Raw genomic sequence first — 16,152 nt, forward strand, 5'->3', positions numbered from 1 at the left:
GGTATTGATAATTTTTCAAATCGTAGTTATACAAAATCTCATGGGAGGTCGTTGTAACTTACCTTTATAGCTACTATTCAAAAGCAAAATTTTATGTAAACATGAATGAACATCACTAACACTCCTTATTTTGTAAAGTGTAGCAGAGAGTGTTTGTGTAAACAATTTTCATATCATACGGGACTAAATGCGCCACAATATTTATCTTGAGGCCGAAAAGGGTGAATAACAATTTACCCTTTTATGATATTGAAAATGAGCAAATTACCTTTTTATGAAAAATATATAGCAATAAATTGCTTCATTTTTTAAAATACATGGGGTAAAAAGTATTACATTTTGAAAAACACAAAGCGATAAATTGCTATTTTATTTTTCCTAAGAGGGTAGTTTGTCTATTTTTCATAACACAGGTAGATAGATTGCAATTTAACCAGGCAAAAAATGTTACAATATTTATCCTATGATATTAAAATGTGAAATCAAAAGTGTAACACTCATTATATGGGACTAAAAGTACAACTTTTCCTAGTGCAAAAATATCATTAACAGTTCAAGTAAATGCCCCAACAACACACATCAAGGTAAGTCTCCACACCAAGAAAAGGAAAAAAATCCCGAGACCCCCAGTAATAATAGGAATGTTCAAAAAAACCCATATGAAAAATTAAAGTATCAAATACCCCATGTGATATAAAATAAAGTTAAAAAAATCCCTTAATACAGAAATTGGGCCACACGCGCTTTAACTGCAAATTGGCTAAGTACCTTTTATATATATATATATATATATATATATATATATTTGTCCTTCTTTCACATCTAATATATAATATTATATATATTAATAATAAAATATTATTTTAATTAAATTAATTTATATATTAAAAAAAAAACACAGTGGCGACAACTGTCACCCAATGCAGTTAGGGCGACGGCCGTCGACCATCTCCAACGAGGGCGACCACGTCGTCCTCCACTTCTAGGCGACGCCAATCGCCCAGACGGGTAGTGGGGGAGGTTGAGGTTGGGTGGGGATGGCGGGGGGAAGAAGATGGGTGGGTGTGGGCGGTTATAATTGTTATTTTAATTTTTTTTATAAATTATAATTATATATATTATAAATATTTTTAATACTTATAAATTATATTATAAATTAAAATAATTATATATGAATAGGTCTAGTTTGACTGATTTATTAGAATATGTATTTTAGTTATTATTTTTAAAAAAATAGGCTCAAGTTAACCAGAGAGCGATGTGATTAGTTATTCAATACGTAGGGGTGATTTTTTATATAAAAATTTTTATAGGAGGGTTTTTGTTATTTTGACATATCACAGGGGGTCAAAATAAATTTAACCCCCCAAAAAAGCATTGGTAGAAGAAAAATACTATTGATATTTTGATGTAAATATCATCATCATAAAACATGCTTGCGCTCATGAGCCTGGTCGATGTTTTGGAGACGACCTTTAAGCGTGCAAATTTATTGTCAATTATGACATGTATAATATATATTTTACCATCAATCAATATTTTTATTTTATATAACTGGTAGCAATTTAAATCTCTTCTTGCAAACAAAGAAAGCAAATCTCACCGTGTCATCAAGTAACATGGCAAAGTCTTCCTCCCTACAACTATAAATAGAATGTGTTTCATCAACAATTAACTACAAGGTATAAAAGACAAGTTTAGAGACCACTCACACAACTCAAGGCGCAAGACCGAGACAAGTGAAGACGAGTCAAAAAACCCCTCAAGACATCAAAAAACCCCTCAAGACATAATTGAAGATACAAGTGAAGAGTGCAAGAGAGCATTCAAGAAGTCTTAAAATCATCTCAAGGGAAAATCCACGGCATTTAAGATCAAGGCTTTCATTCCGAAAATCATTGAAAGTTAACGTTTTTTATTTGAGAAGAAATCAAAAGACCCACTACACAAATCCATCTTGACGGAAGATGAGCTTCAAAATCCACCAAGTTCTACAAATTGATGGCATTTATAATTTGAAAATAAATAAAAAAATCCTCAAATTATTCAAGTCAACTCGAAGGAGATACCGGTTTTTCAGTTTCTTTCTTGAAAATCAAGACAAGTATGCAATCTCTCTCTTTGAGAAATACCAGAGCTTTAGCAATCAAGAGGGAAAATGAGTTGTTCGATCTTGTTGCAATTAAATAACTCAGCACTGTGCAGACAGATACAGACTTGTTTCATTGTCCAGCATAGAAGAAAACCTTCTATATTTCATAATAATGCAATATAATCTGGGATTTCACAGCTGTTCGAGGTAATCAATGATGTTAAGGTTTCACAAATTTTCTCACTTCCTGAGAACTGAGAAGCTTCAAAAGAACAAAGAATTATACAGAGCTTCGAATCGTTCAAGATTAAAAGTCCCACAAAATAGATGTTAGCTTACATCAAGTCCTGTGTGTGACAAATGCCTATATGTTATAGCTGTTAGTTGCTCAATGAGGCAGAGCCAAAAGAGACTTGGCTGGTGGTAGAAGTGCGACAGCCCCTCGCTCCGAACTCGAGTATTTTCTGTAAATCCCTCTCAGCTTCTGATCTGCTGCCATGGAGTGGAAGCTGACCAGCAGCTTAGCGCAATCCCTGGTCGAAGAACAAACATCCCCATTAGCAAATGTCCATTTATCAATTGGTTACTGCTTACGGAGAAGTGTAAACAAGTGATCATTTGACTTACATAAGCTGTGGTTCTGAGAAACCAGTGTGCAACTTAAGAGTTTCATTCCAGATGGGGGCTTTATTTAACGTGCACCGAGCTGCATAGACTGCCGAGGCGGCAATCATTGATGGACAGTAAATAAGTGTGGCATAATTCATCATTCCAAGCTCAGCAAGAAAATATACCATGCTCTCCACCTGCAATATTTGAGGATAGGTTTACTATTCTTGGCCTAAATTTCAGGAATAACTCAGCAGCTGATCCAAGAATGATTAATACTCACATCAGAGTCAGTTTGAGATGCTTTGATGAAGCGGGCAAGGAAAACGTATGGAGTCGGGACCGTTAAGTACCATTCCAACGCGGCCAATATCCGCTTCTCCATAGCCAAGACCTGCTCGTTAGTATATGTTCTGTCTGAGATGCACACTAACTCATTCACCTCAGGGGCCCAAATTTCTTCATACTTGGAAGCTATAAGCATTGCTCCCAACCCCACCAACTGCAGCTCCCTTCTTGATGTAGTCTTAGCTGCAAGATACCGATCAACGATGTTGATCGTGAGGTAAAGGGTCTCGGGATTGAGCTCGAATTTGTGGTGAACTTGAATCAACCAATCAATCAGAATTGCTCTCATTTTCTCATTTATCTCAGGTTGTGAATCCATATAATCGTGAACACGGCCCTCATTCTGGATCAACAAGAAACACAAAATTCTGCTTAGCAAACAACATTATAAAACAAAAAGAACTTACTAGATTGTCACTAAAATGAGGAGCTTCAAGAGTTTATACCTCAACTGACTTGTAGAACTTGTAGATCTCATCAACATATTCAACAACAGCCAAGTCATTATTCACGTCAGCAGCATCTATGTCAACTATTTGCACCTTTGGTTTATTGCTTAGCCCGGACGCAGCCTGCAAATGAAAGATCAAATAAGAAGGGGAAAACTACACCTGGATATTACATGAGGCTTGGAAGGTTAATTGTATTGACCTTGCTTCTAGCAGTGAGAGTTGAAGTAAGAGTTGGAGCTTTCTTCTTCAACGACTTCTCTCCGGCCTTCTCCTTGAGAGGCTTATCCTTCTCTGCAACTTCTGTACTATCGGGACTAATTTCAATTATCTCCTCTGGCTTAGGTTTGGTGGTTGCTGCAGCTTTTTTCTGAGCTGGCTTCCGCACGGCAGCTCTCTTTTCCGGCAGAGCTCCATCCACCACAATGGCTCCATTGGCATTTGCAGCCTGTATTTCATCAAACAATAAAACAACAATAAGGGTGTGGTAATAATAGAAGCACAAGAGAAGTCAGCTAGAATGACTGAAACAAACAAGATTGCAAATTCAAGAACTGGACCTTGTTGTTTTCAGCTGCTGCAGCCTGTGCATTAGCCAGTAACTGAGCACAAAAACTCCTGAATAAAATAAGAACAGAACACATAATTAGAACGCAATAGGTCACATTCAGAGTTCAATCTGTTCATTCACTTTCAGTTTGGATGAAAGAATTTGTTCAATACCTTGTAACCGGACGAGAAACCTGAGGAATCTGCTTCCCCTCGACCCCACGAACGGTAACCACATTTCCTATGTCACCTAGTGCACGACGATTCTTCCTTTCTGCTCCCACATTCTTCTGCTTAATAGCCCCCGGGACTACCTCTCCTGTAGATCAGATCAACAACAGAAGTACAAATGAGATGGGGGGAAATTCATCAAAGAGCAAAAGCAAGAAATGTATGGGAAAAAAGATCATCTTGATGAGAATCCGAAACAATCAAAAAAGTCGTTGAACAATTGAAAGAAAACAGAATGTTCATGATTGCCAAGAAACATCTTTGGAAAAGAACTTTGCCAATGGTCATTGCAGTAATGAAACTCAAATGGGATTTGCATATAAATGAAAATCCACAAGAGCCTCAACCCAATCAACATTATAAAGAATCTAATAAAGGTTATCAAGGTTACGATAAATCTAAGACAGAATGACAAGACAGAGTTGTGGAAGTTTCATCCAGAAACAATAAGCAACAAAAGGAAAGAAAAATCAAGAACCATATAGAACCTGATCAAAGTAAAGGAAAAATGATTTCACATACACTCGCTAAATAAGATTGCATATCATATATGTATATAATTGTCTCTTTGATCGGATTCTTGAAAGCAGGTCTATTCAACAAAAGGGGTGGAATAAATAACAATAGAGAGTGTCAAGGAGAGCACCAACACCATACACATCAAAGATCAAGAGAACTTAAAAATCATGATAGTAAGATCCAAGAAAGCTTTAAGAACCATTTGAATGCAATGGCCCATTATCTAAATTATTGAGAAAGCCATAAAAATTCAACACAATCATTGAGCACAAATACATATCAATAGATGAAAGAAAGTTTCAGATACCTCTGTTCTGCTGCTGAACAACTCTCGAAGCCATGGCTGAAACCCCTTGAAAAAGCGCTGACCCCTCTTTTCTTTTCTTTTCCTCTCTCTCTCCTCTCTGTGTGTGAGGGCTCAATGAAATGCACAGGGGATGAGAATGTGAGAGGACGCCCTTTTGAAGCTGAAGAGAACGGCGCTTCAGCCCAACGGTCATATTTTTTTGAATTGGTAGCCATTCGATGAAAGTCGATCCGACGGTTTGATTTTCTGTTTCTTAATAAGCCTAATGCGCTGTACAATTGCCACTTTTTAGCCGTTGTGACTGTGGAAAAAGTTACCGTTGTGGTACAATTCTCGGTTAATATTGTTGGGTTTTTTTATTATAAAACAAAAATAAATTATATTAATATAATTTTTTTAAATATATTAATAATAATATAACGAGTGATTTTAAATAGCGACTCGATTAAAAAATTAATTTTTTTTAAAGAAAAACACCAAGTCACGACTTGGCAATTTTTTTATTTAATTAAATTTTGTATAAATTAATTATATTATTTTATTTAATTATATATAAATTAACATATTAAAGTTCAAAAAATTATAATATTAAAATTGTATTAATTTAAAAAATTATAATTAAGTGTACAAATGTATAGTGTATATTTTTTTGTATAATTGTAAAAAATATAATGAAGTATACAATTATTCTTGACAATTCGGTACCGGCACATCTGATTGTGTAGAAATATTTTTTTATTGGGATTGTTGCATTGCACGTGTTTGCACCCAATCCATCTCGTTGTGAATACATGATGCTTGATTTCGATCAGGACGCGAAGAGATGCGAATAGTAGTGTCGTGGACCAATTCAAATCCACTATACATTTCTACACTTAATTGTAATTTTTTAAATTAATACAATTTTAATATTATAATTTTTTGGACTTTAATATGTTAATTATATATAATTAAATGAAATTATATAATTAATTTATACAAAATTTAATTAAACAAAAAAAAAAAGAAAATTGCCAAGTAGTGATATGTAATCGCGACTTGGTGTTTTTCTTAAAAAAAATTAATTAATACAAAACTCAGTACTATTATCATTAGTTGAAAACTAAGATGGTCGTTAGTCTTTACAGCAACGCGTTGTCGTCTAGACCAGCAAACATAAACTATCATTTCAACTTCGAGTTAGAGTCTCCACATGTAACATTCTAATCGGATCAAACATCTTTTATGTTTTCTATGTTTTGTATTAGTTAACTGTAGTTCTCTGGATGGGATGCTTTTTTGAACCTTCTAATATCTTCCCACCCTGTAAAATCTTGCTTGATGTTGGTTCCTATGTTTTCCAGGTGGCAGTAAAATTGACTCAAAAAGAAGGAGAGCTAATTCAGGAGAAGTTTGAAGTGAAAAAGCAAGTCAACTTTCTCAAGCAGGTTTTGTAAAATCTCTGCATGTATTTCTCTCTCCATGCTTCTCTTATTCTTGCCAAAAGATCTGTCTATCTCCTTTGTGGTTTTTAGACAACAGAATTAGCTTTTCCTTTGACAGGCCTCTGAAGATGCTAAAAAGTTGGTCAACCAAGAAAAATCTTTTGCTTGTGCTGAAATTGAGAGTGCAAGATCAGTTGTGCAGAGGATTGGAGAGGCCCTTGAGGAACAAGAAAGAAACCAAAACCCGGGGATGCAGCAGCTACCTTTGGCTTAATAACTTCTCTCCCTCCCCCCTGCTTTTGTCTGAGAGCAATTGCAGAATCTGTACCCTGTGTTATGCTTTTGCTTTCATGTCGTTTTCCCATGCTTCGTGTCTTTCTTATTCTACATGAATGATTGACTAGAGTTTTCATGCTGATAGGAATTGAAGGAATTAATTGGGGAGGTTCAAGAGGCCAGAAGAATTAGGCTAATGCATCAGCCCAGGAAGGTTTGTCAAGATTGTCGTATTTTGTTCATCCATTAGTTTACTGGTTTTCTGGAATTGCATTATTTTTTAGCTTTTTGAACTGCATCATTCTATCAATTTGTAGGTCGTGGACATGGAAAGTGAACTTCGACAACTGAGATTACAGATCAGAGACAAGTGTACAATTTCACTTAACCTTCACTTAAAGTTATATTAATTTAAAAAATTATAATTAAGTGTACAAATGTATAGTATATTTTTTTTTGTATAATTGTAAAAAATACAATGAATTATACAATTATTCTTGACAACTCGGTACCGGTACATCTGATTGTATAGAAGAATTTATTTATTAGGATTGTTGCCTTGTATGCGTTTGCGTCCAATCCATCTCGTTGTGAATACGTGATGTTTGATTTCGATTAGGGCACGAAGTGATGCGAATAGTAGTGTCGTGGATCAACTCAAATCCACTATACATATACACTTAATTGTAATTTTTAAATTAATATAATTTAATATTATATTTTTTTGGACTTTAATATGTTAATTATATATAATTAAATAAAATTATATAATTAATTATAAAAAAATTAATTAAATGAAAAAAAAATTGCTAAGCCGTGGTATGTAATCGCGACTTAGCACCAAGTCGCAATTACTTTAAAATAAAATTATTTTTTTAATCGAGTGAAATTGTGACTCATTATATTATTATTAATATATTCCGACCCCACCGAATTATTCGCATAAATATAGTTAAGGCTATAGTTCTACTTTCTAAGTTTGGTACTTTTGATTTTCAGGGTTCTTACATGCTAACGATTCTAAGAGAATCGACTTAGTGTTCACTCTTTTTCTATATCTATATCCTGACCAAAGAAGGGCATATCACAAAAAGAGGAGGGATTAGCCACTTTCGGTGTACAAAGGTCTGGTAGGATTAGAGATTGAATACCCAAAGAATGAGAATCTTGCACGGAATAGGACCAACTTAAAGGGCAGGCCTTGTTATTTAGTTCGGGTGTGGCTATGCCGTGTTCTCAGTGTATGCGCGAAGTGAATCTTCTATATCGTCCACAGTTGGCGCGCAATTCGTCGTTCAGGCCTCGTAGATGCGGTTTCTGCTGCCTCCGACTGGCTTCCCAGGGGCCTCGTTTGAGGCAGTCACACCTTCTCCAGAACGTGCCACAGAATGAGCTATATCCACCGACGTTACAATATTTCTCCAATGAGTGTTGGCTGGTATAACCAGTCGACTATCCACATCAAATAGTTAGCTACTCAGTCCACGGATTCGGCTTAGTTCAAATAGCCCTAAATAGATCAAGGTGCAGAAGGCGAGCAGCAATTACTTGTATTAGTCCTATTTACTTTGTTTGTTGGAATTCTAGGAATTCCTTTTAATCAAGAAGGAAGGGATTTAGATATATTATCTAAATGGTTAACTCCGTCTATTAACCTTTTACATCAAAAGTCAGAGGATTCGACAGATTGGTATGATTTTTTTAAAAATGCAATATTTTCAGTCAGTATAGCTTCTTTTGGAATATTTCTAACGTCCTTTTTTATTGACCACTATTCGTAGATAAAATTCTTTCTTTCACTTCTAAATCCCAAACAATTCGCCAGCTACGCTTTTAGATAAGGAACTGAACCTCAGGCCATAAACTCCATCCCTATCATCTCGCGCGGATCCATTAATATAATTTTTTTTTTGTAATAAAAAAATAAATAACCCTAATATTGTTAGCCGCGGATGATTTCATACAAGCGTCCGCACCGTAGTTCTCGTGTGCGTTCAGAAGTCTAAGTGACACGTGGAAATGACTCACTAATATTTCACTCACAAGTTGATTAACAAAATTTACTAAAACCACTTTAAAAATACACTTTTTTATCTGGAAAAAAATATATAAAAGTACTTTTCAATTACCCAAAAAGAAAAATAATAAAAGAATCCATCAATTTTCATTCCAAAATATCAAATTATGAACTTTTACTCTAAAAGATAAATAAATTTCGAAAGTTTTTATTTATTTATGTAGTTCATTTAATTGAAATATTAAAGTATATCTACCAATATAATTTTTCAATAGTAAGAAATTAAAATACAAGCACAACTTTTTTTTTTTTTTTGTTGAAATTTCATAATGTTCTAAGTCTTAAATGCAGCGCAGTTTTAGACCTATTTTTTTTATTTTTATGGCTTGCTCTGAGTATTTCTGAACTTGTGGAACGAAAATAACAAATAAAACACGATAAAATATCGTATAATATTCTAGACTCAGTCATGATCCACTCTGACAAATTGATATTGGATTTTGTATGGGATTTAATATACAGATTTCAAAAATTTTGTACACAGACATCTAAATATTAGATGAAAGATAGAATACAAATAGCAAATTAAAATAGAGGTCTGAAGTTTGCATTACCAATGAGGTACAATGAAGGGTGAAAGATTAAAAACAGAAAGGTTATAACGACAAATGACTTAGACAGGCAAACCAAAAACCAATGCCTGGAACAGACAACAACTAGAAATGAATGCCAAGATTAGGGGATTACAAAGGCATATGTATCATTGTATTGTATCATCTCCACACACACAGACAAGAACCAAAGACTTCACACTTGAAAACTCTTGAAACTTCAGTACTATTATCATTAGTTGGAAACTAAGACCGTTGTCAGTCTTTACAGCAATGCGTCGTCGTCTGGACCAGCAAGCATAAACTGCCATTTCAACTTCGAGTTAGAGTCTCCACATGTAACATTCTAATCGGATCAAACATCTTTTATATGTATATATGTGTGTGTGTGTATTGGGTTGGGGGGGTTAGAAGGTTAGAGAATGGTGAAGGTGCTTACATTGCAATCAGAGGCATACTTCCTCGCAAGAGTAAGGGCTCCGTTTCGTTCCCGCTCGGATTCAAAAACAAGCACAAAAGACTGTCCTTTCCGAGCCTGCCAAAACAGTGACTTAGCTGCAGAGTTGCCGCCTCCTCTGAATCCACATAGCTGGAAACAAATATTATTTTGTCAAATACCATTTCTCGAATACTATTCATCATATTTAACTATGACATGAAGTGTTATACAGATGGAACCAAGAAACCCCAAGAAGAAGAACATCGGTTTCTCATCCAAATACATGTTAGAGCAACATCAGTTTCTCGCAAAAATCGCGTAACAAATTTAAGTACTACCAAGAGTCCGGCATATTTAAATACTGCCACAAAGGAGAAAAATATATTTTCTTGTGCGTACGTGTGTGCCTCACAAAGAGTATCGGTGATATCAAAAAAGGGTTGTCAAATTTCCTCAAAGCAGTATGAGAAAATGAATTCAAGTTGTGGGAATAACTCGTATTTCTTATCCAATAATTCCTAGTGAACATATTCAAAGCATTGTGCAAGAAACGAGAGCGCAATGGCATTAACGATGATCCAAGATAGTAATTTTTATTCATACTAGCATATGATTAACAGGCACAAGGAATACCTGCATAGACCTAGAGTATGATTCTCTGGCCTTTGTGATCCATCCTCTACTGAGCTTTATCCTTGTTTTCCCGATATGGAACAAGTGCACTGAATGTGACGAATAATTCCGTCCATTCATTTGAGAGATAACCACCTGTACCGTACAAATTACTAGCATCACAAAAATACTATTTTCAAGATGGATATTCATGCATTATAGCTATTTTTATTTTCATTTCCTGTTTAACTCTAACGATGGCCGAAAAACTTAATATAACAGATGCCATTGGTTGTGAATAAAGATGCAATTATGTATATCTGCTGAGCCCATGAAATCATAAGTATGAATTATCAGTGAAGCCACCAAAAGCATAAAAAACATAGTACTTCCTGATCAAGAAGGATATAATGCTAATGTGCGGTGGCATGCTTTACAGAAAAATAAAGTAACGTACACTGAAGTCATTGTTTGGTTTCCGCAAAAGTGCCTCCAGATAGCTCCCCAAGTCTGAGGCTGGAAATGAAATAAAGAAGGCAAAAGTTACACTTTCTCTCCTTCCAATCTTTTGCACAGTTGTAAAAAGATCTAATGCAGAACAGGCATATAAGTAGCTATGTTCTCCAAGATAATACTTACAGAGTCGTATAAAGGTGAACTCTAAAAAAGAAGTTGAATGTGGTAACAATTCATGAAGCAATTTCTTATCTTACAGTACCAACACCAATCATTTTCACCAACCTTGCTTGATCGGCCCATCAGTTGTAAGCGTGACTTTTAGGCCATTTGATGTTATATCAGCTTGCAGAACTCGCCCTATGTCGATTGGCTCAGGAGCATAAACACATTTGTTGGCACCTGGGGGTCGCCAGAAAATTTACTTAGATAAAAAATCGGAAGAAACTATAGTGAAAAATTACAAAGCTAGGAATCACTATTTAGAAATTATTCTCTGTAACACCATAAACCAACATAGAAAATAAAGAATTTGTACCTAAAATAGCTTCCCTCCGGCTGCATTGAGAAGACAAACGATACCACTGGATCGAACATTTTGCAAGCTCTACTGCTTTATCTGAACAAGGCTGAATCCTTAATATAGAACCTAATGTCTCAGAACCGCTTAACTCGTATAGTCGGTACATATTTTCCTCAGCTTTCATGCTCCTTGCCAGCTGTAAAGAAACGAGGACTAAGTCTTTGATTGAATGTGTGTGACAAGTAAAAACTGTATGAATTGAAGAATTCTCTAAGGGAGAGATATGTCTTTAGAGAGTGAAGAACTTGCTGCATGACATACGAGAGGAACCACATTCACGAGCTTAAGTAGTAGCAGTTCATGTAACGAATAATATGACAATTTAATTGGAATAGATATATGCAATTCTGGAGATTTGACTTCAGAAATACTCAATATCATCAACGTATTTGCCAAGTACTTATTTATAAAGTAAACAACTGGCAGACCTCATTTTGAAGGTTAAGTGAAATTGTACACTTCTCTCTGATCTGTAATCTCAGTTCTCGAAGTTCACTTTCCATGTCCACGACCTACAAATTGATAGAATGATGCAGTTCAAAAAACGTAAGATTACCAAACACAAAAAGCTAAAAAATAATGCAATTCCAGAAAACCAGTAAACTAATGGATGAACAAAATACGACAATCTTGACAAACCTTCCTAGGCTGATGCATTAGCCTAATTCTTCTGGCCTCTTGAACCTCCTCAATTAATTCCTCCAATTCCTATCAGCATGAAAACTCTAGTCAATCATTCATGTAGAATAAGAAAGAAGCAGCTTTCATTTACAAGTTACATGAAGCATGGGAAAACGACATGAAAGCAAAAGCATAACACAGGGTACAGATTCTGCAATTGCTCTCAGACAAAAGCAGGGGGAGGGAGAGAAGTTATTAGAAATAGTAGAACCACTACTGAAGCAGGCCGATGTACTAAAACCTTTTGATATCTGCTTCCATTGTGTTTTCTCATTTTCCCCTCAAGTATTTTTGTGGATATAAGGTTTCTTATAAACAATAAGTATATATCCTGGATAACAAAAGGCACAAAGACTAGTTCCCACATGATAATCATTGACTGTTCAATAATAAGAAGCCAAAGGTACCTGCTGCATCCCCGGGTTTTGGTTTCTTTCTTGTTCCTCAAGGGCCTCTCCAATCCTCTGCACAACTGATCTTGCACTCTCAATTTCAGCACAAGCAAAAGATTTTTCTTGGTTGACCAACTTTTTAGCATCTTCAGAGGCCTGTCAAAGGAAAGCTAATTCTGTTGTCCAAAAACCACAAAGGAGATAGACAGATCTTTTGGCAAGAATGGTATGTGAGAGAGAAATACATGCAGAGAAAAAGTAAGTTTTACAAGACCTGCTTGAGAAAGTTGACTAGCTTTTTCACTTCAAACTTCTCCTGAATTAGCTCTCCTTCTTTTTGAGTTAATTTTACTGCCAAAGCCTCTACCTGGAAAACATAGGAACCAACATCAAGCGCTGCAATGCAAGATTTTACAGGCAAGTAATCAGGGTGGGAAGATAATAGAAGCTTCAAACAGGCATCCCATCCAGAGAACTACAGTTAACTAATACAAAACATAGAAAATAAGTATCACAATTGTTAAAAGAGTAAGCCTTCCTTTGGTCAGTAACCTATAAGAGTAACAACTTAGGTTCTGTGATTTCGGAGCCTTTTATATGAATATGCAACTCTAGCAACCAAAGTTACACAATAAAAATGAACATTGTGAGTTCAACGCAGTGACCATCTAAACTCAATGACTCCAGTAAAACCTATAAAAGTATCTTGCAAGCTCTATCAAGACAAGGCTCGGTGAGGCTAAAGAGGCAAATTCCATAGAAAGACGAGGGTTCATCAATGGGAAACCAATAAATAAACTGCTAATTGGCAGCTTCTGCCATGTGCCGTATTGGTTTACATTTGATGGAATAAAATAAGTTGGGGATAATGAGATTACAAGTTCATCCAGTATGCACAGTTCATCAATATAGAAATGACATATAAATGCAGAACCAATTAAAAATCAACCACTTTATGAATTATAAGCAGAAATATGGTAGTCACACAGAAGTACCAAGTAACACAAGAAACTGACCATTGAAATAGCTTTCTCCACATCTTCTTTGTTTCGACCTGCCAATCTTCCTTTCAAACATTCCAATGCATCCCTAAGCTTCTTCAGAAGCACATGCCCATCTAAAGATGCCACCTCCTTAAGTTTAGCCTGAATGCACCGTAAATACTTCATTGTTAATCTCACCATTCTTAGTCGTCAATGTGAGAACTTTCTTAAAACTTCCAAAATGAGCGATCTCAGTAGCAAATATCAACTATTTTTTAGTGGAAACTTTTATCATCTGAATAATTTTTCAAGATGAAAATGAGTATATTTTCTGCCATACCCTTGATGAAAGATCCATATGTTAATTCATTCAACAGCATAACAGCAATGTAAAGCGCATAGTAGTATTTAAAAGGACCTCCTCTGACAACTTGGCTGCAGCAGCCAAATTCTTGTCAAATTTGCTGGCCAGGTCGCGAACAGAAAGACGCTTATGTTGCTCAGTTAGCTGGTTTGTTTCCCGAATGACAACTTCCTTGAGGGGTGGACCCTTGTTGTCCTCTTTGATCTCCTCTAGAATTTCATTATCAGGTCCTAATTTATACTTAGGAAATTGATTAGACTGAAAGCTCACATCGGCTGATAACGTCCAGACTGCCTGCACCTCATCTCCAAATTCTGGACTAACCCTCGTCATCGGCCCAACTTTTTTCTGATTTCAAAAGAAAAGCCTTTTCATCAGAGATAAAACTCAATAATCCAAACAAGATCAAGACAGAGTATGATGCAAACGCACAATATAAGCACCAACCAAAAACCCGAAGAACCTATTTGCATTACTCATCCATTCTACCAACAGAACTAGACATATTTTACATTAAAAGTCAGCTGACATTCTTACTCGGCGGCTGATGGATACAATAAGAATAGCTAACAGTAGTGGTATATAAAATCATTACAGGCTGTCACAGAAAAGAAATGCTGAAATTGGATGATTCAGACCAAACTGGGAAAAGCTCAAGAATAAGAAAGTAAGAATTAGATTAAACGTCATCTGCGGAATTAAAAATGCAAATTAAAAGGGACAGCATTAAGCATTATAATATGAACAACATGACATCATAAATAATGTAAACAAACTAAGGAAACATATTTAAAACATGTAGATATATATACATACATATATCACTTCTTGAACCGGACGAGTTCTTTAAGCTTCTACATATCAATTTCATTGAAGTTGCATGATTTCATAAAAGAAATTCAACTATTACTACCATGTAGGAAAAGAGAATGAATCTGTTTTTGTGAAAGATATACCAGTTACAGTTCCTACACAAAAGACTGAATTTATTTTGAGCAAAACAGTTTGCAATTTCAGAGGATAAAGAAAATCAAAGAAATTTAGCTGAAGAGAGATGACAAAGCTTTTCACGCCATTGTACAATGCAACCAAGAATTAAATTTCAAATTTATTCCATAATCTTGTTTTCCAATTACCCATTGCATAAACTGATTAGCAGCTCAATGCATCCCACAACAAACATTCAACTAATATACAGCAACCAAAAAGAAAGGACCCCTTTTTTTCCTGCTAATCACAACAGAACAAAACATCACTCTTTAGAAGTTTGCTACTAACCAAAAATTTGCAAATGGACCATGAAGAAACAAACCGAGGGATGGCAGCCCAGATGAATATTAAGAAAGAACCAGACTACTTACAGAAGATTATCACAAGACAATGCAGAGAAAAATCACAGGAGGAAGTGAAGGCACATATTCATGTGTTTCTTGACTGTTTTGTTCTTCAAATTTGGAAAAAAATTAGACAAAGAAAAGAGGGATGTGATGTGAACAAGTGAGGAGAAGCAGAAGAAGAATCAGAGAGAAATGCCTGTCTGCTTTTCCAAAAGCAAACTGAAAAGGAAAAGCTTCCACCCCCTCCACGCCATTTTCACTCACACCACTCCATTCTCATTTCTCTCTCTCTCTCTCTCTCACCACCCTCTCTGCTCTTCACTTTTCACCACTTACTTTTTATTACAGTTTTACATATCCTTCCTGGCAATAGCCTGCTGACAGTTCTAAAATGACCAAAAAACCCTTGCTCCTTTTTCCTTCTATTAGGTGGATCCACCTACTAATCTTGTCTAATTTACAACATTAATCTCAATTTCATTTTAGTTGTAAAACTATAATAATGTAATCTAATTATTTTTTATAGTATAGTTCTTGCAAAAGAATTGTATCTATTTTTATTTTTTTAAGTTGTATTTAATATGCTCTGTGAGTTTTTAAAATAATAAATTCAGTATTTTTTACTTAAAAAAATAATATTTAAATATTAAAAAATTAAAAATTAGTTCATAATATATTAACTATAAAGTAAGCAAATATTCTTTTATTATTTGCATTGTTAATGATTAATTAGTAATTAATTACTAATTATTAATATTATCCTTATAATTATATCATAACTACTTCATTATACTTTTAAACATCTTTTCATAATTACATACCCCTAAAACAAAATTTCAAATCAAATCAAAATTTTAAAAAAGAAAATAGGAA

The 16,152-nt window shown here is 35.0% G+C and overlaps 2 protein-coding genes and 1 long non-coding RNA gene across 4 annotated transcripts; 1 reads left to right on the top strand and 2 right to left on the bottom strand.

Moving 5' to 3' along the window:
• Positions 1–2,235: 2,235 nt before the first annotated feature.
• LOC105155822 (G2/mitotic-specific cyclin-1) lies at positions 2,236–5,257 on the bottom strand. The gene is made up of 8 exons (XM_088877972.1): positions 5,105–5,257; positions 4,222–4,366; positions 4,059–4,116; positions 3,701–3,946; positions 3,496–3,621; positions 2,985–3,392; positions 2,720–2,898; positions 2,236–2,625 (listed from the first exon to the last, which is right to left on the bottom strand). Exons 1-8 carry the CDS (start codon positions 5,136–5,138, stop codon positions 2,481–2,483), a joined length of 1,341 nt encoding a protein of 446 aa, XP_088734098.1. The 5' UTR covers positions 5,139–5,257; the 3' UTR covers positions 2,236–2,480.
• Positions 5,258–6,287: 1,030 nt separating this feature from the next.
• Positions 6,288–7,493, top strand: LOC110013063 (uncharacterized). The gene is made up of 3 exons (XR_002288229.2): positions 6,288–6,531; positions 6,647–7,018; positions 7,122–7,493. It is a non-coding gene; the product is annotated as an uncharacterized LOC110013063 (long non-coding RNA).
• A 1,895-nt stretch (positions 7,494–9,388) lies between these two features.
• On the bottom strand, positions 9,389–15,588 carry LOC105155823 (stomatal closure-related actin-binding protein 2). Of its 2 annotated transcripts, none has more exons than XM_011071790.3 (13): positions 15,304–15,588; positions 13,997–14,290; positions 13,612–13,740; positions 12,870–12,962; positions 12,611–12,751; positions 12,162–12,230; positions 11,951–12,034; positions 11,478–11,658; positions 11,225–11,341; positions 10,941–10,999; positions 10,505–10,639; positions 9,872–10,021; positions 9,389–9,736 (listed from the first exon to the last, which is right to left on the bottom strand). In XM_011071790.3, exons 2-13 carry the CDS (start codon positions 14,273–14,275, stop codon positions 9,698–9,700), a joined length of 1,476 nt encoding a protein of 491 aa, XP_011070092.1. In that variant the 5' UTR covers positions 14,276–14,290; positions 15,304–15,588; the 3' UTR covers positions 9,389–9,697. The 2 variants fall into 2 exon arrangements, with proteins under 2 accessions (XP_011070092.1, XP_011070093.1); XM_011071791.3 differs by having other exon boundaries at positions 15,221–15,588.
• Positions 15,589–16,152: the final 564 nt, after the last annotated feature.

The sequence above is a fragment of the Sesamum indicum genome, linkage group LG2 (assembly GCF_026168435.1).
Source record: "Sesamum indicum cultivar Baizhima isolate 11 linkage group LG2, ASM2616843v1, whole genome shotgun sequence".
Taxonomy (NCBI): domain Eukaryota; kingdom Viridiplantae; phylum Streptophyta; class Magnoliopsida; order Lamiales; family Pedaliaceae; genus Sesamum; species Sesamum indicum.